General features: G+C 37.9%; 1 protein-coding gene across 2 annotated transcripts in view; it reads right to left on the minus strand.

Annotated features, from left to right (window-relative positions):
• Positions 1-21,101, minus strand: part of LOC131166098 (phosphatidate cytidylyltransferase 4, chloroplastic-like) — a 60,287-nt gene that overhangs the window by 36,576 nt on the left and 2,610 nt on the right. For both annotated transcript variants that reach the window (XM_058124379.1, XM_058124380.1), the window contains exons 3-5: positions 3,811-4,001; positions 1,519-1,643; positions 116-249 (exon numbers count right to left, since the gene is read on the minus strand). In XM_058124379.1, the coding sequence (XP_057980362.1) occupies positions 116-249; positions 1,519-1,643; positions 3,811-4,001 (450 nt within the window). The remainder of the gene's footprint in view (positions 1-115; positions 250-1,518; positions 1,644-3,810; positions 4,002-21,101) is intronic.

A 21,101-nucleotide genomic window follows, 5' to 3' on the forward strand; every position in this document is an offset into this window, starting at 1 on the left:
AATACATCATAAACAAATAAATCCTACTTCCATGAGGTGATCACAAAGATATGAGAAAGCAAGCCAATATGCCTTTTAAGTACTAATACAACAAACTTTAAAGAAGACTAGATACCTTGGCAATGATGTTGGCCAGGAAAAGATCTTAGATAACAGAACTGAAGTGGCTATACAACCACCTAAACCTGCAATAGCTCCCTCCCAAGTTTTCTTTGGACTAACATTAGTAAGTGGTGTCCGACCAAATGCCTGAATCAGAGTACAAAACCTATCTCACAGTCATTTTGGCATGGGGCTAACAATTATAACTAAATCAAGAAGCTGAAACAGCCATTTTGAATTTCACCAACAATTGAATAATGAGTGGCAATGTAAAATAGTCTGATGAACATAAATCCATCAAAAGTCTAGAATTAAGATGGCAAATCCTTCCATGGTGCAATCTTCAAACAATTAGAAAGTAATGCATCAATTAAATTCTCAAAACACAGAACGACTAACCCAGTAAATAAATAAATAAAAGAGAAAAAAGGAGGAACTCAATAAATCATATGCAGTTATCGGTTACATAAGCAATGTTTTTACAAGCAAAATCCACTAGAAAATAAGAACCCATGATATGGTCTTATATTTCCATAAAATTGTCAAAATTTTTATCAAATTTTCTGCTTCCCATTGCTCTTAAAATTGGAATGGCAGTCAATTTCCATCTTACTTTATAAATCATCTGAAATTTATCGAGCTCTCAAAATTTTAGCAAAGTTTGTCAAAATTTTGACTATCGAATGAAATTTTCATGAAATTCAGATTTGAGATTTAAATCCAAAGCGGAATTTCTTTCTTATTTTATCTCATTTGTTTGCAACCAAAAATTAGCACAAGGGCTTTTGAAATTATACGAAAAATTAGACTTGGATATTAGCAACAACACTATATTTGACCATTCATATTTAAATTATCTGTATTTGTATAGCTAACAAATATATAGTATTTATCTTAACCAAATATGTTTAATATAATTATTATCAGAGTTACTACACCTAATATACAACATACCCATCATTGATGTACTTAATTTATGATTTTTAGTTCTAAAATTTTGTTATTTCTTTTATCAGTAGTTATAAAACTTGAACTATTATTTCTATCAACCATTTCTAAAGTTTTATTAAAGAATCCCATGCTTTACTACTAATTCCCATATTTTTAAAAAATTGAAATCAAAATTGACATTGAAACCGAAATTCCCATCGAATTTCTGTACTTTAAAGCTTCAAAATTTTAGTCGAAGGCAAAATTTAAGATAAGACCTTAGAATCCATTCCTCCCTCTGCCTTCCAAAAAACCTTTAGGTTACAAGCATAATTAGGACCATAGTTTCAGGAATCCAAGATAATCAAGCTTCAAGAAAAGTTATATGAAACAACAAAAATGTAAAATTTAGATTTTCTTGACACATGATTCAATGAAAGAAAAAATAAGGCCCTATATATTTGTATATATAGGAAGCAAGGCTACCTTGCCACCAAGAAAAGCATATGTATCTGCCGCAATTATGCTGCTGAAAGAAATCAAGGTTGCCACAAGACCAACTGTCCAATGAGCTTGACCACCAAAAAGAATGGGCCATGCTGTTCCTATTCCTGTCAATCATAAACTGTCAGGAACCACAGTTTTCAAGGGGAAAAAAAAAAAAAAACCTTCAGCAAAATACTGCTACATCGGGCAATAGAAAAGTTTCACAAATGCATAAGGGTTGATAGATAAACTCTCAAAAGTGGGACTCATTAGAAGGAAATGAAAAATGTTGCATGCTCCACATTATCAACTCCTTAAAAATGAAAAAAGAAAAACAACATTCACGTAATTAAAATAAGGTAATTCAACATCTTAAATGCGTGGATATTTAAAGATGCCATCAGCACAGCAAGTTTTGCTTTCCATCCTTAGCATTGTTTTCCACTGTATAATTTAACCAGCAGATGTGCACATGCACTCAGGCATACAGGAAGGCATATTCAGGTACGTGTTTGCATGTGCATGTGCATGTATGTTTGTGTGATAACTTATTTATAGAATGCACATTTAAAAGATACATGTCAAAATATATATAATATATAAATGCATTTAAAATGTCAAAAGCAATAAGCAATCCACACCATCCATAACTAAGTAAATCATCAGCATGCTCTACTCTTTGCATCAATAAACTAATGAAGCTAAAACTTCACCCAAAGCTCTTAAAAGGATCTAACTGTTCAATGTGGTCCAAGGCTTTCAAGAATTCTAACACAAAAACCATTAACTCCAACAAAGAAGCCACAGAAATTCAAATTTTGTATCTATTCCATCAATTTCGTGGAGATTCCCAAACCTGCAAACCAGAAAGCCCATAAATTGTCCCTCCAAAAAAAGGATCAAGTTTAAGCAATGACAAGACCAGATCCAAAACCAAAATTAGAAGTGGGGCACTACTATTTGCTTAGGGCAAGTGAAAATAAGATTTAGGTTAATTGCAAAGAAGGGCCACCAGAAATTTCCTGAATGGCTAAACCTGAATTGTGTTAATGCATATTTGTTCTTCAAATAGCATTCAGATGAGATTATTTTAAACTACCCATGGTAAATATATCCTTCACAACCTTTTTTGGAGGAGAAGGATGGCATAATTTCACAGGAATTCTTATATCAACCAAGTATATATTTTAAAAAGCGTTGCTCCTAAACCAATTAAACATAAAATCTCAGTTTTGTTGCACAAAAATATCAATTTCTAGTGTATTGGTAGAATCTTCATGAAGCCAATGTTAAACAGTTCCATAATGGAGTACACATCTATTTTACCAAATCTCAGAAAAGGGGTAACTCCACAGAAACGTAATCTTTATATTACTGAATTTTAATGTGAAAATAACAATGATACAATGGCTTATCATTGACATATAAATGTTGTACCCATGAGGTCATTACAGCAAATGCAAAAAAATGTAAAAGAACTATTTTTCTTTTCAATAAAGGCAGTTGACAGCAATAAGAAGAAAATATCTGAAAACAGTTAATAAACTAAAGCAAAAACATAATTTCTGTCCAACCACAAAAAAAAAGGAACAAACTACAAATGACCTTTGATGCCTGTTTATTGCCAAATTCAAATAAATGCATTCATAACATCCAAATGCATGTAAAAAGCTCAAAAACTTCGGGGGGAAAAGATATGTTTTGAACCCTGAAGTTCACATTAGTTTCTATGTTGTCCCTACAATTTTTCTGTGTTTAGCTTTAACCTCAAATTTTCAACATTGCCAACTTTACCCTTAATTGTAAGAAATGATAATAAATAATTTTAGATAGCTTAGCGTAAAGTGATAAAATCATTTGATTATCAGTAAATTTGTATGGAAGGCTTGAATTGCTATGGTTTTAAAAGCAGAAGTTTTGAATTGAGCAAAACTAAACTGCAAAGACAACGCAACACAGGCCAAACATCATGGTTTAAAATGCATTTCTGTAAATTTCACCTAAATTTGAGGACTTAACTTTGCAAGATATGTTCAGTTGAGATTTACTGATGTGCTTTGTGAGATTGCGTTATAAAATTCATGAAGAAGAGAAGAACTACCAATAATATTTTATTTAAACAGAAAATAATGAAATAACCATGCCAGATTAAATTGAACTAAGCTAAGAATATAAATACCAACTTGCACGAGCATTACAGAATACATATAAGAAAAGAGTAAATAATTTGGGACGAAAAAAAAAACTCCTGGTGAATATCTGAGTCACTGACAGACAAGCGCAGGATCTTACTGGTATTTAAGGCTGGGACTGCTAAACCACATCGAAGCTTAACCCAGAAACAAGGAAGATAACCACAATAAAATAGTCCAAACATGGTACTACTAAGCTGAGCAAAGCGAGGATTTCCTCTCTGTAAAAGCAATGCCATAGCAACAACAAAAGCCGCAGATGTCACAGAAACATCAATATGACCAAAGTACCTGACCAAAATTAGAAACATTAGTCAGCAACAAGAACCCATGCAACAAAACAAGAATGAGTTCCAACGCTCAAGTTATGCCTGCATAAACATGACTGGGAAAAAAAAAAAAACTCTCGCATAATAGTTCCCCATCAAAAAAATTAACAAATTCAATGCCACTATTACAATTAATGAGTTTGATCTACATGTAACACTACTATAATTAACAAGGTTGAAAAAAGTAGAGATAAAAGAGACAGTTGATGAAATGGGCCATACAGACATTAACAGGCATCAGTAGATTATCTCTACAGAGGAAACAACAGTAAGACAAATATTGGCAAGACAGCTGATGAAAGTTGAAGACAAGAAAGCATTCATAAACCAACAGGCATACAGACATTAACAGGCATCAGAAGATTATGCCTTCCTACCTGTTAACATGCTTGTGATGAACGAGCTGGTACTGTTAGGATGTTTGTTTCTCTCCTGCTCTCGATATTGCAACAGCCATGAATGCTTCTTCTTCGTTCTTTAACCTAAACATCCACCAACAAACCTTTCTCTTTTGCTTTTCCTTGTTGTTCTCTTGTTATTCTCAGTTTAAACCTTTTGTTTCTTCTTATCAAAACCCAAACTTTTTTGCTTTATGTTTTTCCATCGCCTCTTTGTTTATCCCACAACAGAGCCTTTCATCTATTTCTTTTGAATTCCAAAATGAGCACTTTCATTTCTCTCCCTTGTAATCGATGTTTTCTTCAATCATGGGAGAATCTTCTTTGGTCATTGCAGCAAGACCTTTGCTATTGTTGAGGATGTAGGCTCTTTTAATATTACCGAGAAGAGCATCAGACAAGCATTTCAGCTGCATCTATCTTTAGAGGAGAGAAATTGGATCATCGAAGAACTGAAATCCTTCCTCTTCTCAAAGACTACTAATCCCTGGGTCGAGACTTTCAGAGCACCCGATACTTTTCTCATGCTCAGATTGAGGGCCAATAATTTTGAGAGGTTTTTATCTCTAGAGAAAATTCCGTAAGTGTTGTTATTCAAGCTATTTGCATTCCAAAAAGGAAGGAGGTGGGAGGTTGGTATAATTTCTTCAGAAAAATTGAGGGTGCCTCATCAAGGGGAATTTCGGAACCATCTCAGGCAGTTGAAGAGAGGAAACGAGGAGAGTAGTGTTATCAGTGTATGGATTGCGGTTCCATGAATGTTAGGCAGTGCCTGAAACCAGCCATGGAGTTAGGTGATGCTCAAGCTTGCCAGAGAAGTGGAAGCTCAAATGCAGATGACCAAAGAAGGAATGATTTTGAATTTCAAAAATTGTCGGGGAGGATTTTGAGGGAATTCTCGGCAGAGAAGGAAAGATTCTGCTCAGAATTTTCAGGGAAGATATGCAGTGAATTCTCAACAGAGAAGGAAAGATGCTGAATTCCAGAATTATCGGGGAGGATATTCAGAGAATTCTCAGCAGAGAAGGAAATATTCTGAATTTAGAATTTTTGGGGAGGTTATTCAGGGTATTTTCAACAGAGAAGGAAAGATTTTGAATTTTGGAAGTTTTGGGGAGGATATTTAAGGAATTCTCAGCACATTCATGGTGAGATAATTGCAGGGGGGCGTTATGGGAACTTTGGGCATGGGGGAAACAAGAAGTTATGGGTGCCAAGGTTTAGACGGGCTGCAAGGCAGAAATCAGAAGCCCATTCCATCGAAGGATACTTACAGTCAAGCTGTTAAAATGGAATTAATAACACAGGCCCAAATGAAACCCAACCAGAAAATAATTTTTCAGCCCAAATGGAGATAAGAGTTTCATGGATTTCAGGCTTGGGGATTCTTAAAAAGCCAAGAGCCCTCTTCCTCAAGAAACAGATTTTTAAGGCTTGAAGAAATACAGCCAAGAAGCCTTCCAACATGCAAATGAGGAGATGGATAATGCTAATGGAGAAGGAGGAAAGCAGAAGATGATGCTTAAAGAAGCTTTAAGGGGAGTGAGTGAGGACTGAGGACCATGGCAAAGGAATTCCAGCACAAACTTTGAGAAGGCTGGAGGATGTCTATGACCGGGTGCAGAGGAAGATGGAGGAAGAAGAAATGAATGCAAAAGGAAAGGAGATAATGCTTCTGGACAATCGAATTGACAGTTCGATGTTGTCTGAAGAAAAAGAAGAGATTTCATTTTCTTCATATGATTCTGAATAGGAGGAGTAGCTTATCGAGAATCTTAGAATAGTGGGTGGGGTTCAAGGTGGGGTGGGGAATAGCAAGGGAGTAGAGGATGGGAGGCATGAAGATAGGGAGGGAGGTGAGGGTGATATTACAGGGCCTCCACAATCTGAAAGGTCTCTGCTGGATGTGGCTTTGATTCTAAAAGGTAACAGCTTATCCACAATAAAAAATATTTCACTCAGCTCAGACGAGTTTTATTCTAGCCATTTAGCATTGGCCAGTAACCTTGAAAGATATCTTTCGAGAGCAGAACAGTAATACAATGACACATCTGAAGGTAAACCTTCCATTTTTGAGTCTATTCATACAAATTCAGAATTATCTTTATGTCATAAGGAACCTGTGGTTACGGGGATGCCAAGCACTATAAGCCCTTTTGAGTGTGAGAAACAAAACAAGGATACCCAAGTTCTTCTAAATGACTTAGGTCTTAAGCAGGTGTGTCCAGGTGGGGAGTTTAGTACTTGCTTGGAGAGAGCTGAGGAGAGAAGAAAAAGCAAAAAAATGGCTTGGGAATTGGGTAGATTAGCATCATGAGTTGACTATGATAAAGGGGGAAGGGTCTCAGGGGTCTTAGCAAGAGCTAAATGAAGATCCTTTTTTGGAATGTTAGGTTTAGGGGGTTAGGTAAGAGGAGGGTTGTTAGAGATTGCTTAACAATTTGGCTCCAATATCTTATTTTTACAAGAAACAAAAATAAAGGACATTAGGCCCCCAGAATTTTAGGAGTATTTGGGATTCAAGGTCTACAGAGTGGGCAGTTTTTCCTTCTTATGGGGCCTCGGGGGGTCAATTTGTGGCCTAAAACACCAGAGTTTGTTTGTTAAAGGATTGTTTGCTTGGTTCTTTTTCCCTCTGTCCCTTTTTTTCATTTTTTTATCAGTAAATTGTAAATATATTGATCAAAATGGATATGTACAATTTACACTGGGCATACCCAGGCTAAGGGAACCAAGACCCCTCACAATTGCAAATCAAAAATAAACCATAAACAAACTACATCAAACCTGGGCATACCCAGGGGCTCAAAGCCAACCATACAAGCAGCAACTTGCATCAAATTAAATTCCACCAAGAGTTGCACAACTCAGCTCTACATCCAACCAGAATGCAAGAGATGGGAAAATCTATCATAGAGAATCTTGTACGTGTGAGTCTGTATAACCTTGGCTATAGCTGCCGAAGAGGCATCCGAACCCTCAAATTTCTTTTTATTTCATAAATGCCAGATAAAGTATACCGTAGTAGCAAGGCATATTTTCTTAGCTGCAGCCTGAATACCAGTACCCATACATTCCTTACGCATCCATTTAAGGGGGTTGGGGAGTGGTGGATTACTTTTGCGGATGGCCCTACTATTTCTTCTCAGGATAATAGTTTTTTTTGAATAGTTTGCCAGCTTGCTTGGTCTTTGTAAACCGCAATGGGCGGTGGGGACAATTTTAATGTTGTTCGCAATATGAGGAAGAGGTCAGGGATCTGAAGGGTGAATAGTAGGACACAAAGATTCAATAATTTTATTCATGATTGTGGCCTCAAGATAAGTAGGAATAAGACAATATATAAAATGTAATTTCAATAATGTAAGGAGTAGCAACAGAGAAAAGATTAAACTTGATAATCAAGAGATTAATAGCACTGATAGATTTAGATATCTTGGATCTATTACGCAAGCTGAAGGGGAATTAAAATAGGCTGGGTAAAATGGAGGAGTGCATTAGATGTGTGGAGTAATCATAGAATACCCTTAAAATTAAAAGAAAAGTTTTATAAGACGACTATAAGGTCAGCTATGCTTTATGGTTCAAAATGTTGGACAACTAAGGAACAACATTCACAAAAATAAAAGTTGTTGATATGCGAATATTAAGGTGAATAAATGGTTTAACATTAAAAGATAAAATAAGAAATGAACATATATGCAATAATTTAGGTGTAGCACCGATTGAAAACAATCTAAGGGAGGGGCGACTTAGATTGTTTGGGCATTTGAAACGCATGCCTAGTAGAACACCTATAAGGAGGAGAGAGTTAGTTATTGTGTCTGGCATGAAAAGGGGTAAGGGTAGACCTAAAATAACTTGGAATGAGGGTAGTAAGGAAGGATTTATTAGCCCTTAATCGAATAGAAGAAAACGCTCTTGATCAGGTAATTTGGCAGAAAAGGATTCAAGTAGCCAACCCCACCTAGTGGGACTTAAGGCTTCTTGTTATTGTTGTTGTTGTATTATGGCCTCAGAGATGTTCCCTTAAATAATGGAAGTTTTACTTGGGTCGACTTAGGGGATGGAGCTTGCTCTCGCATTGATAGATTCCTCTTTGCAGATGTTTGGGAAGAATTGTTTCCAAACATTGTACAAGAGGTGCTAGTCAAACCCACCTCCGATCACAACCCTATTTTCCTATATTCTAATGTCATTCAATAGGGACCTAATCCCTTTAGATTTGAGAATATGTGGTTGGATCATTCGTCCTTTTGGGAAAGAATTTGGGAATGGTGGAAAGAGTGCCAAGTTCAAGGGTGGGCCGATTTTAAGGAGATGAAGAAGCTTAGTTTCCTTAAACTAGGCTTAAGGTGTGGAACAAAGAGATGTTTGGGAATATTGGGGATCAAAAGGATAACATTTTGAATACGTTAAAGGGTTTAGATAGACAAGACGAGTGTGGTTTATTAGGAGATGAAGAGAGAGAAAGGAGGGCTCATTTGTGTAATGAGGTGGAACTGCTTTTGTTCAAAGAAGAAAGAAATTAGCATCATAAATCTAGGATTCGTTAGGCTAAGGATGGGGATTGTAATACTATATTGTTCCGCATAGTTGTTAACGGGAGGAGAAGTAAGTGTTTGATTAAAGAATTGGAATTGGATTTTGGAACGATGGTGAGGGATCAATCATAGACTGAGGATGGGATTACTAATTTTTTTAAATCCCTCTATGCTCTGAGGATTGTGGGAATAGGTTGTTGGTGGAGAGGCTTGATTGGGAACCCATTGGGGAAGAGTGCTAATTGGGTTGAGAGGCTGTTTGAAATGGAAGAGATAAGAAAGACAGTTATGGAGATGGATAGAAATAAAGCTCCAAGTCCGGATGGTTTTACCTTGCCTTTTTTCCAGGATAGTTAGGATGTTTTAAAGGATGATGTAATGAGTTTTTTCAGGGAATTTCATAATAAATGGTGCAGTGTGTAAGAGCGTTGATTCCTCTTTTATTGAGCTTATTCCCAAAAAAGAGAGTCGAGGAAGGTTAGATATTTCAAACCAATTAGTTTAGTCGCTAGCATCTATAAGATTCTTATTAAAGTGTTGTCAAGACTTAGGAAGGTGTTGGGGGATACTATTTCATTAGCCCAATCCACTTTTGTTAAAGACAGGCAAATTCTGTATGCAGTTTTGGTAGCTAATGAAGTAGTAGAGGATATTAAGAGGAGAGGTAATCAGGGCATTATTTTTACATTAGATTTTGAGAAAGCTTACAATATGGTTAATTGAGGTAAATGGATCAAAGGTTGCCCTAGTTCTGCCAATTTGCCTGTGATTATTAATGGTAGGGGGTTAAGACAAGAGAATCATTATCTCTATTCTTGTTCACGTTAGTGTGGACGGTTTGAGTAGGCTGGTGTTGCATGCTCAGGAATATGGTCTGATTAGGGTTTGGAGTTGGGCAGGGATAAGGTAGAGGTGTCTCACATACAATTTGTTGATGATACTATTTTCTTTTTAGAGAATAGTACTAAGAAATTTCACAAGGTACTCACACTGCTAAAAAAATTTTTAGAAGATTTCTGGACTGGATATTAATTTGGTTAAAAGTGGTTTGGCTGGTATTAATTTGGACAGTGGATAGTTTGAGGGTTTTAGATCTCTTGTGGGGCACGATTTGTTGTGTTGGCCCATTTCGTATCTTGACCTTCCACTTGGAGGTAATCCTTTGTCCATCGCTTTTTGGTATCCGGTGCTTGAGAGGGTATGAAGGTACTAAAAGGGTGCAAGAAGGCTTATATTTCCTTGGGTGGTAGGATTACTCTCATAAGTGCTGATCTCTCCAATACTCTTATCCGTCAACAGAACAGCAAACAAGAAAGCAAAAGATTTCTTTCCTTACTTCAGCCCACAATTATTTCCTTATTTTTCAATTCATTGTTCTGTACAGTTAGGATGTATTTAGTTTACATGTATAGGGCTTGACAGATTATAGTTTACATGTATAGGGCCAGAATCATGCTAGACCTTATTTACTTTCCATGCATAGCATTCTTGTAAAGTCTATATATAATATACAGAACTCAAGGCCAAATCATTCGGCCATTCACACAATACTTTGACATGGTATCAGAGTCAGCCGACTGCTAAGTTTTTTACCCCCTTCGAATTTTTTTGTCTTGGCTGTGTGGCTGTCGGCACAGCAGGTTTTCTGGTTTGCCATTTACTTTAGTGCAGGCAACAGCTTTCTGTTGCTGTTCCTGGTGCTTCTCTGTCTTGGCACAGCAGGTTTCTGTCCTTGTGATTCTCGGCAAGCAGGCAACAGCTTTCTGTTGCTGTTTCAGGCACTTCTCTGTCTCGGCACAGCAGGTTTCTGTCCTCGTGATTCTCGGCACAGCAGGTTTCTTGGTTCAAGATTTATTTTTTTAAGTGCAGGAAGGTTGGTCTTGGTTCTCTCATCTGTTTCTGGTGCTTCTCAGTCCTTGTGATTCTCGGCACAGCAGGTTTTTTTGGTTCAAAATTTATTTTTTAGTACAGGCAGGTTGTTCTTGGTTTTCTTTGTAGCTGCGTTGTTTATTTTTTGGGCTTCTAGATTTTCTGGCAGTCTTTTTCTTTGGTCACAGTCTGTTTGTTTCGGGCTTCTTGATTTTCTCCTTTATTTAGCATGGACTCCGCACCTATGTGTGCCAAGTTTACGGGCAACAATTAATCTACATGGGCTTTTCAATTTGAACTTTTCTTGAAGGGAAAAGATTTTTGGGGTCATATTGATGGCACAGATTGTGCACCCAATCCTAATAAATCCAAGGAGTCAGCGTCTTGTCCTTCATGGGCTGTGCTTGGTGCCAAGGATTCAGCGGCTTGCCCTTCATGGGCTGTGCTTGATGCTTGGATTATGTCTTGGCTTTTTGGCTCACTTGAGCCACATATTGTCCCCAACTTGCGACCTTATCACACTACTCAATCCATGTGGACTTATTTAAAAACAATATATCATCAAGATAACGGTGCCCGTCGTTTTCAGTTAGAGCATGCGATTGCCATGTTTCAACAATTCCATCCAAGACTATTATTCGGGGTTTCTGACTCTTTGGAACGAATATTTTGATCTAGTTACCGTGGATGTTCCTGTTGCCTCTCTTCCCATTATTCAACGTCTTCACGAGACTAGTTATCGTGATCAGGTTGTTATGAAACTCCGCCCAGAGTATGAATATGTTCGTTCGTCTCTGCTGAATCGCTCTCCTGTTCCTTCTCTTGATGTTTGTTTTGGTGAGTTACTTCGTGAAGAACAACGACTTAGTACTCAAGTTACTCTGGCACAATCTCATGGTAGTTTAGGGTCTATCCCTGTGGCTTATGCTGCTCAACAACGAGGACTGCCTACGCATTCTAGCACCTTGCAGTTTTGCTGCAAAGAATTTGGGCATATCGCTACTAATTGTTCCAAGAAATTCTACTCTTATTGCAAGAAGGGTCACATTATCAGAGACTATCGTATCCACCCAAAGAATCGTTAGGCCCAAGCATTACACACTTCTGTTAGTGTACCCCTCACAGTGACTTTTGTGGCCCCGGGCTCTTCTTCAGGTGACTCCTCTGTTCCTGCACCTCCTACAACGAATTATGGCACACCCGAAATGGTGCAACAAATGCTAATTTTGGCATTATAGCAATAGGGCTCCAAGGTAACAATTCTACTAAACTCTGGTATGTGAACTCGGGTGCCTCTAATCACATGACGAATAATCCCACTACTTTGTGTCATTTTCGGCCCTATGCTAGTCAATCTGCTATTCAAATTGCCAATGGCAGTTCTTTGCCAATAGCTGCTGTCGAAGATGCCTCTTCTAAGTTCACTGATGTGTTTCTTGCTCCTCAACTTTCCACGAATCTTATTTCTGTTGGTCAATTAATTGATAACAATTGTGTTGTTACTTTTTCTAGTAATGGTTGTGTTGTGCAGGACCAGGTAACGACGGAGCCGACCGTGAAGGGACCTAAAGTGGGGCGCTTGTTTCCACTACTTTTGCCTGTCCCAGCATGTTCTCCAATTTCTTCTATTAATTCTTTTGCTTGTAATAATGTTTCAGATCTTAGTATGGTGTGGCATCGTTGTTTAGGCCATCCCAATACTCTAATCTTATCTCATGTATTGAACTCTGGTTTACTTGGTAATAAAGAACATTCTTCTTTATCTCTTGAGTGTGCCTCTTGCAAACTTGGTAAAAGCAAAACTCTTCCCTTCCCTTTGCATGCTAGTAGGGCTTCTCAGTGCTTTGATCTTATCCATAGTGATGTTTGGGGACCTTTCCCGATTAGTTCACATGAAAAATTTAAATACTATGTGACTTTAATTGATGATCATAGCAGATTTACTTGGGTCTACTTTCTTTGCTATAAATCTGAGGTTTTACGTACTTTCACTGAGTTTTTAGCGTACGTTGACAATCAATTTTCTGCTTCTATTAAGACATTACGCACAGATTCTGGTGGTGAATATGTGTCTACTGAGTTTCGGGCATTTTTGGCTTCTAAAGGTATTATTCATCAATGTTCATGTCCTGCTACTCCCCAACAGAATGGAGTAGCCAAATGAAAAAATCGTCATCTCCTATATGTGGTACGCATTCTCTTGCTGGAATCCTCTGTTCCATCCTTGTTCTACGTTGAGGCTCTAAAAAGTGCTACTTACTTGATTAATCGTTTACCTTCGCAAGTCCTATTCATGGAGTCTCCCTATTTCCGCTTATTTTCTAAGCAACCTAGTTACAATAACCTCCGTACCTTTGGTCGTGTATGTTTTGTTCATTTACCTCCTCATAAGCGACATAAATTATCTGCTCAATATGTTCAATGTGCATTCTTGGGATATAATGTGTGTCAAAAGGGATTTGTTTGCTATGATCCTACATTACATCGCACACGCAATTCTAGGAATGTTATTTTCTTTGAAAATCAATATTTCTTTCTTGTGTCCTCTGTATCCTCCTCTTCTATTGTGATTCTCCCTTCTTTTGAGGAGCAGTTCTCAAATCCTCATCAAGTCAATTCTCGTTTTAAACCAGGTATTGTGTATACACGACCCTCCCACCCATAGTCTCTTTCGGTAGCTCATCCGATATCTAATCCTGCCACACTCCAGATTCAATCAATTGCAGCACCTCCAGAGCCTTTGGTACTTCGCTCTTCTCGAGTGTCAAAACCCCCCGATAGGTATGGGTTTCCCTCTTCAAGTTCTGGCAATTATGTTTCAGCTCTTACTGCTGCATTGTCCAATTTAGATATTCCCACATCCTACTCACACGCTGCCAAGCATGATTTTTGGTGACAAGCTATGCAGGAAGAAATTGCCGCTCTAGAGGCCAATCACACCTGGGACATTAAGCCTTGTCCTCCCACCATTGTTCCTTTGAGTTGTAAATGGGCTTACTCAGTCAAGGTCCGATCTGATGGAAGTTTGGATCGTTACAAAGCTCACCTTGTTGCACTTGGGAATAATCAGGAATATGGTGTCAATTATGAAGAGACCTTTGCTCCTGTGGCTAAGATGACTATTGTTTGTACGATTCTGGCTATTGTTACTTCCAATGATTGGCCACTACATCAAATGGATGTCAAGAATGCTTTTCTTCACGAGGATCTTAAAGAGAGTATTTATAGAAAGCCACCCCCAGGCTTGTTTCCCTCTCCGAATTCACATGTGTGTAAGCTTTGTCACTCTCTTTATGGTCTCAAACAAGCTCCGAGGGCCTGGTTTGATAAATTCCGCACCACTTTATTACAATTTTCATTCAAGTAGAGCAAGTATGAAACTTCATTGTTTCTTCGGAAATCAGACATGGGTATTGTTGTTCTTTTGGTTTATTTTGATGATATTGTGATTACTGGTTCCGATTCTCCTTTACTTGCTCGGCTCAAGACTTATCTCTCAGAATCCTTTCATATGAAAGATCTTGGGCCTCTCACATATTTTCTTGGTCTTGAGGTGAATCGTAGTCCCTCAGGTATTTCACTCAATCAACATAAGTATGCTAGTGATTTGGTGGCCATAGCTGGCCTTCAGAAGGGTACTTCTGTTGATACTCCCATGAAATTAAATGTCAAGCTTCGCAAAGAGGAGGGTGACTTACTTGCTTATCCCAGTTTATACCGAAAGTTGGTGAGTAGTCTTATCTATCTCACCATTACTAGACCAGACATTTCTTTTGCTGTACAACAAGTAAGCTAGTTTCTTCAGACTACTCGTCATCTTCATTTGGCTGCTGTCCGTAGGATCATACACTATGTTTAGGGCACTTCTGCCAGTGATTTATTCTTCCTTGCAAGCAATTCTACTAGCCTTGTTGCTTATAGCGATGCTGATTAGGCTGGTTGTGCGGATACACATCGCTCCATCACTGGATAGTGTGTGTTCTTAGGGGATGCATTAATCTCTTGGAAGAGTAAGAAGTAAGATAGAGTTTCTAAGTTATCGACGGAATCTGAATACTGGGCGATGTCTCTTGCTTGTTCTGAAATTATTTGGCTTCGAGGTTTGCTTGTTGAGCTATATTTTTCTGAGACCAATCCTACACCTCTACATGCCAATAATACGAGTGCTATCCAGATCACGGCCAATCCAATCTATCATAAGCGCACAAATCATATTGAAATCGATTGTCACTCTATCCGTGAAGCATTTGAAGCTCGTGCTATCACTCTTCCACACATTTCCACTGAATTACAAATTGCAAATATCTTCACCAAGGCTCTCACTTGTCATCGACATTGCTTCCTAAGTAGCAAATTGATGCTTGTTGATCAACCCGCATCAATTTGAGGGGGGCTGTCAATGGAACAGCAAACAGCAAAGTAAAAGATTTCTTTCCTTACTTCAGCCCACAATTATTTCTTTATTTTTCAATTCATTGTTCTATACAGTTAGCATATATTTAGTTTACATGTATAAAGCTTGACAGATTATATTTTACATGTATAGGGCTAGAATCATGCTAGACCTTATTTACTTTCCATGTTTAGCATTCTTGTAAAGTCTATATATAATATACAGAACTCAAGGCCAAATCATTCGGCCATTCACACAATACTTTGACACTATCTACTACCTCTCTCTTTTTAAAATTCCTACGAAAGTAGCTGGGAGTTTAGAGAAGCTTATGAGAGAATTTTTATGGTCTGATATTTGGAAGGATAAGAGGGATCATCTTGTTAGTTGGGACACAGTCAAGAGAACAAAATCTGAGGGAGGCCTAGCATCTATAGTTTGGTTTCTAAAAACATTTCTTTAATAAGAAAATGGTTATGGAGATTCCCCTTAGAGTCTGGTTCCTTATGGCATAAAGTAATAAAGAGTATGGTATTCAAAGGAATGAGTGGGATACTAAGGGGAGCGGAATTGATCCTCATGCATGCCCTTGGAAATTTTTCTCTCGGGTTTCTGATTTTTTCTTTCCTCTAATTCGTTTTTCTATTGGTGTTGGGGATAGGGTTCGCTTCTGGGAAGATTGTTGAGTGGGTGAGACGTTGTTGGAATACCTTGTGCCTCGTGTGTATAGACTTTCATCTGTGCATGATGCTCCTATTTCTAAATTCTATTCTTCTGAAAGGGGTCTTGTGTCTTGGGGCTTCCATTTTTTTATGAGTCTCAATGTGTGTGTGTGTGTGTGTGTGTGTGTGTGAGTGTGTGTGTGTGTGTGTGAGAGAGAGAGAGAGAGGACCTGCTGCTTAAGCATTTTGAATTCATTCATTCCCAAAACCAATGGGTATACTAGGCTTTGGATTGGGGACTCTTCGGGTTCGTTCTCTTCATAGTCCTTTTTTGTTCATCTAACCAAGCCTCTCATTCCCAGTCCTGTTCAACTAAATAAAATGGTGTGGAAGGCCGCTGTTCCTTTTAAGATTCGAGCTTTCATATGGACTTTGGCTCTCAACAGGGTTAATACAATTGACTTGCTGCAGACTAGGAGACCTTATAAGGCTCTCAATCCTTATGTCTAACTGATGTGTGGCAAAGAAAGTGATACTAATTCTCATTTATTCCTATATCGTGATTAATTTGTTTTCCTGCAGTGGTGAGGATTGGGTGGCTCCAAAGACTACTTATGATTTCATATCAGTACAGTTTTGGGGCTTCAGAAGGAAGAGAAAAAGAGAAAGGTTTTGTTTGTGTTGTTTTTGCTATATTGTGGACTCTTTGGCATGAAAGGAATGCCAGGATATTCAAAGATCAGAAGACTCCCATGCATTTGATTTGGGAGAAAGCTTCGTAGGCTACATGTTGGGCTTATTCTTTTGGGGCTTTTAAGGGTATCTCTCTGTCCAATATCCAAAAGTATTGGAAGGCAGCACTATTGTAAATACTCTGTTTCTTTTTTACTTTTGTTTTTGCTGCAAAGGAGGATGGCTTGTCCTCTTTTCCTGTATTGTTTCCTTTCTTGCATTAATGAAGTTTTTGTTATCAAACAATTACGTTTATTATATATACTATGACAAGTTTGGACTAACCTCAGCAATTGAGGACCACTCTTATTTCAAACAAACTCCTGGCAGCTCTAATCATAACCTGACATTGCTGCTGCAACCACTTCCACAATCACTGCAATGTTTGTTAAGGTTATAAACAACATTGCTGACAACCTGTTTAATAGAAAAATGAGGAACTGAACCCTGTGTGTGTGCCAGTTCTTTAACCTTCCCCTTTGGTATACATGGAATCAAAGCAGGACTATACAATCAAAACACGTTCTTTTCTTCACTTTCTTCCCATTTTATTTCTTCTTGTTATTTCTCATCAGAATCATCATCAAACTCTTAAGAAAACTCAACTGAGAAAATCCACACGAAGAATAGAAGCCTCACAACCACAGTGCTGACATCAGCAACAGCAAATGCTGATGTCAGCATGCAATGTCGTCATTAAACAGTCAAGTGTGGTGCAGTTTGATATGGAGCATATGAAACTGAAGTTTATTAGAAAGCTTTAAGCTGTTTAGCAGGTCATAAACTCAATTTTTTCCAGTATTCACTTTGGGGTATTTTACAGTTTTTGATGAATCAAAAACCTGTTTATAGGATTCAGGACTTGCTTCTCTTAATTACTACAGGCAGTTTGGTGACCAAAGTTGTTCACTTTGCTCGGCTAGATGATCAATAGCGGCACAGTCTTGTCAGGATTTTCTGATAGAAAATGGACTTACACTGTTTCTGTCAATGGTCTGCACTATTTGATGTGTTTTTTTTTTTCCCAGGATGTTTGCCACTGTTGATGGACTGTTTGTCGAACTGCATAGTGGCTATTTGATTGTTTGGACTGCTTGAACTGTGTGATAGATGTAGAAGACTGCTTATGGGACTTTGTCGTGGCAGTCAGCTGTAGTTATTCTGTTCCTTCAGCAATCAGTATTATTTTGTGGTTCATTGTTCTGTTTGGCAAGGATAGAAACTAAACCGGTTCTATCTTCTTTGCTGCCTCAACAAAATATTACTGGCAATTATTTTTTTTAGATAGCAAATATTACCTGCAACTATAAACTGAATGGCATTAATTATGCGCAGCGGTCCAAGGCAGTGAAAGTTTACTTGACTTGTCAAGGTAAATAATGTCACCTCAATAGTGGTGCTCCAAAGGGAAATGATAATAAGCTTGCAGGGTGGATAGAGGAAGATGCCCAAACCCTAAGGTTCAGGAATATGTCAAGTGGTTGTATTCAGATAATATGCCAATGGCATGATTTATCCTTTAATATTTTCAGTCACAGGAAGATGAGAAGATTGGTACTAAGCATTTTGCTTCTCTTAATAAGGTCTGTGAAGAGTTGAATGAGTGTTGCCTCTTTCTATTGATGTGAAGGAAATGCAACAACAGGATGAACAACTAGTTCTTTCTTATATTCTTGGCTGGTGTAATGCCGAGTTTGGTTCCACTACAACAAAAGCAAAACCAAGCCTTAAGTCCCACTAGGTGGGGTCGACTTCACGAATCCTTTTCCGCCAATTTATGCAATCATTGACTATTTCCTTCGACAGATATAGGGCCATCAAATCCCTACTATCTCATTCCGAGGTATTTCAAGTCTACTTCTACCCCTTCTACTACCCCTCACAGTAACTAGTTCACCTTTCCTCACTAGCGCACTACTTGGCCTACATTGCAGGTGCTAGAACCACCTAAGTCGTCCCTCCATTATCTTAACTTTTGTAGGAGCTATGCCTAACTTACCTCAAACATGTTTATTCTTTAATTTATCTTTCAATGTTATGCTACTCATCCATCTTAGCATTCTCATCTCGGCAACTTTTACTTTTTGGATATGTTGTTTCTTAGTCACCCAACATACTAATCCATATAGCATAGCTGGTCTTACAGCCATCCTATAGAACTTCCCTTTTAATTTTAAGGGTATTCTACAATCACACAACACACTCGAAGCACTTCTCCGTTTTACCCAACCTACTTTAATTTTAGGGGGCATAGAACTTTTTTATAAACATACGAAAATGTGGCCATTGCAATAGCAATAATGTTGTCATTGATAGAATTACCCTAGTTTTTCAAACTTCCCTCGGTGCCCATGATGGTAGTGCTACTTGAATTCTTACTTCTGGTAATCATAGTTGGAGAGTTTTTGTGGGGGTTGGGGGTGCATGGAGGTCGACATACATGCAAGTGTACTTTATGTGTCAAAGGATACATTCCTAAGACTTAGATCTCCTTGTTTTGCCAATGCTGTGACCCCTAACTGACCATATTCTGCTCCCCCTTAATTTTCTTGTCCAATCAACCAAAAAACTATTTCTGTTCCAGAAGAGTGCACTCAAGGTGTCCAGCAAGCATCCCTTCCCATTGTTTCCTTGGCCCAGCAAGGTAAACCTACTGCTGGCCTCTCATCTAGTTCTTCTGACTTGAAACTTGAGATTATTGGTTCAACCATTGCCATTACATGACTGCAACTGCTTTTTTTAAAACTTGCTTACAATAAATGACAGTTGGGATTTAGGTTTCCTTCCTCCTAACAAGTCAGCTGTTGGATGCATGATGTGAAGCTTCTCCCTAATGGCAACATTGATAATTGATATGTAAAAAGTTCACAGGCAGCAAAGAGGTATACTCAAATATATGGATTTTGATTCATGGGGTACCTTCACTCCAGTAGTAAAAATTGCTTCTATTCAGCTTTTTATTGCCTTTGCTACTACCTTTCACAAGCCTTTACATCAAATGGATGTAAAAAATGCTCTTACATGATAAATTTACAGGAAGAATTTATATGGGCCAGTCAACCAGATTTTCTGAATAGAAGTCTCAGTTGGTTTGTTGCCTCAGCCCTCAAAAAATCTTTGTATGACTTAAAATAGCCTCCCAAAACGTGGCTTAGTAGGTTTTATGCTGAGATGAAGTTTCGTACTTCGATCTTCAAAGATGCGACCTAGATCATTTGTTTTTTTACCACCAAATTTTGGCATGCAAAATCCACTAGGCTGTTTTGTGGATGATACTGTGACTACAATGGTTAATAGTAAAGGATCTCCAAAGTTGAAAATGTTCTAGCAAAACAAGTCTCAAACTGAATATAACTGTCACTTAAATAATTCTGAGGCATTGAGGTTGCTAGATGCCTAGATCTCATATTGGTATTTTTCCATCTCAAAACCTAGTGGGGAAAAACCACCAAAAAATTGTTACCTATCTCAGAGAAAATATGTATCAGACCTACTATCAGAAACATGAATGTTAAGATCAAAGCTCGTAAGCACTTCCATGAACCCAAACACAAATAGTTGTAGCTGATGAAGCACAGTGGCCACCAAACCATGCTCAATATAGTTTTGTTAGATAATTGAATTACCTTACAGTGACAGACATCTCCTTTGCAAATGTAATTAGTCAACTTCTAAATGGTCCAAGAATTATTCATTGGAATGCAGTTGTCTGGATTTTGAGTTATCTCAAGAGTGCACCAAAGTCGTGGTTCAATCCATGGAAATCATGGTCATATTCAGGTCGAGATCACACTAATGCACATTGGGTTGGATATCCATGTGTTATTCACCCATGATATCGTGTGTTCATTGGTTGTATAGTGTCATGGAGAAGTCAGAAACAAGCTGGTCAAACTGAGATCATGTTAGAAGAATTTGTCTCTATTGGTGTCAGGCAGTGATAACCTATGAGTCATATGTGCAATAATCAGGCAGCTGTTTGTATACTTTTTTTTGTGTTAAAAAAAATTTATTAGGAGAAGGAAGAATACCACAAGGAGGATAAAAACCCTCCTAAATCAAAACAGAAATCTAAATAAAAAGGAGAAAGGAAAACAAATAACTACAAGGGGGAAGAAAAATCAGAAAAAAAATAAGAGCATTTTTCTCCAGCCCAACCACCCAAAAAAATGAAAAACTGCAAATCACCATAAACTCCTCACATCTCTATATTTCCAAGGAACTACAAGACCCCAACTCTCTCTGAATAAAAAGCTTATTCCTGCTACAGTGACCTACAATGAACAACACTAAATAGTAGACACTATAGCATACAGAATATCAATACATAATAAGAATGACGTACAATTTCAATGTTAATAATAAAACTCCATGCATAAATAGATAACCTGTCACATTAATAAAAAATTGATAATAGCTTTTCAATCCACACAATATATCACTCTAACAAATATGCATGTGAGA

Source organism: Malania oleifera, chromosome 10, assembly GCF_029873635.1.
Source record: "Malania oleifera isolate guangnan ecotype guangnan chromosome 10, ASM2987363v1, whole genome shotgun sequence".
NCBI classification, from domain to species: domain Eukaryota; kingdom Viridiplantae; phylum Streptophyta; class Magnoliopsida; order Santalales; family Ximeniaceae; genus Malania; species Malania oleifera.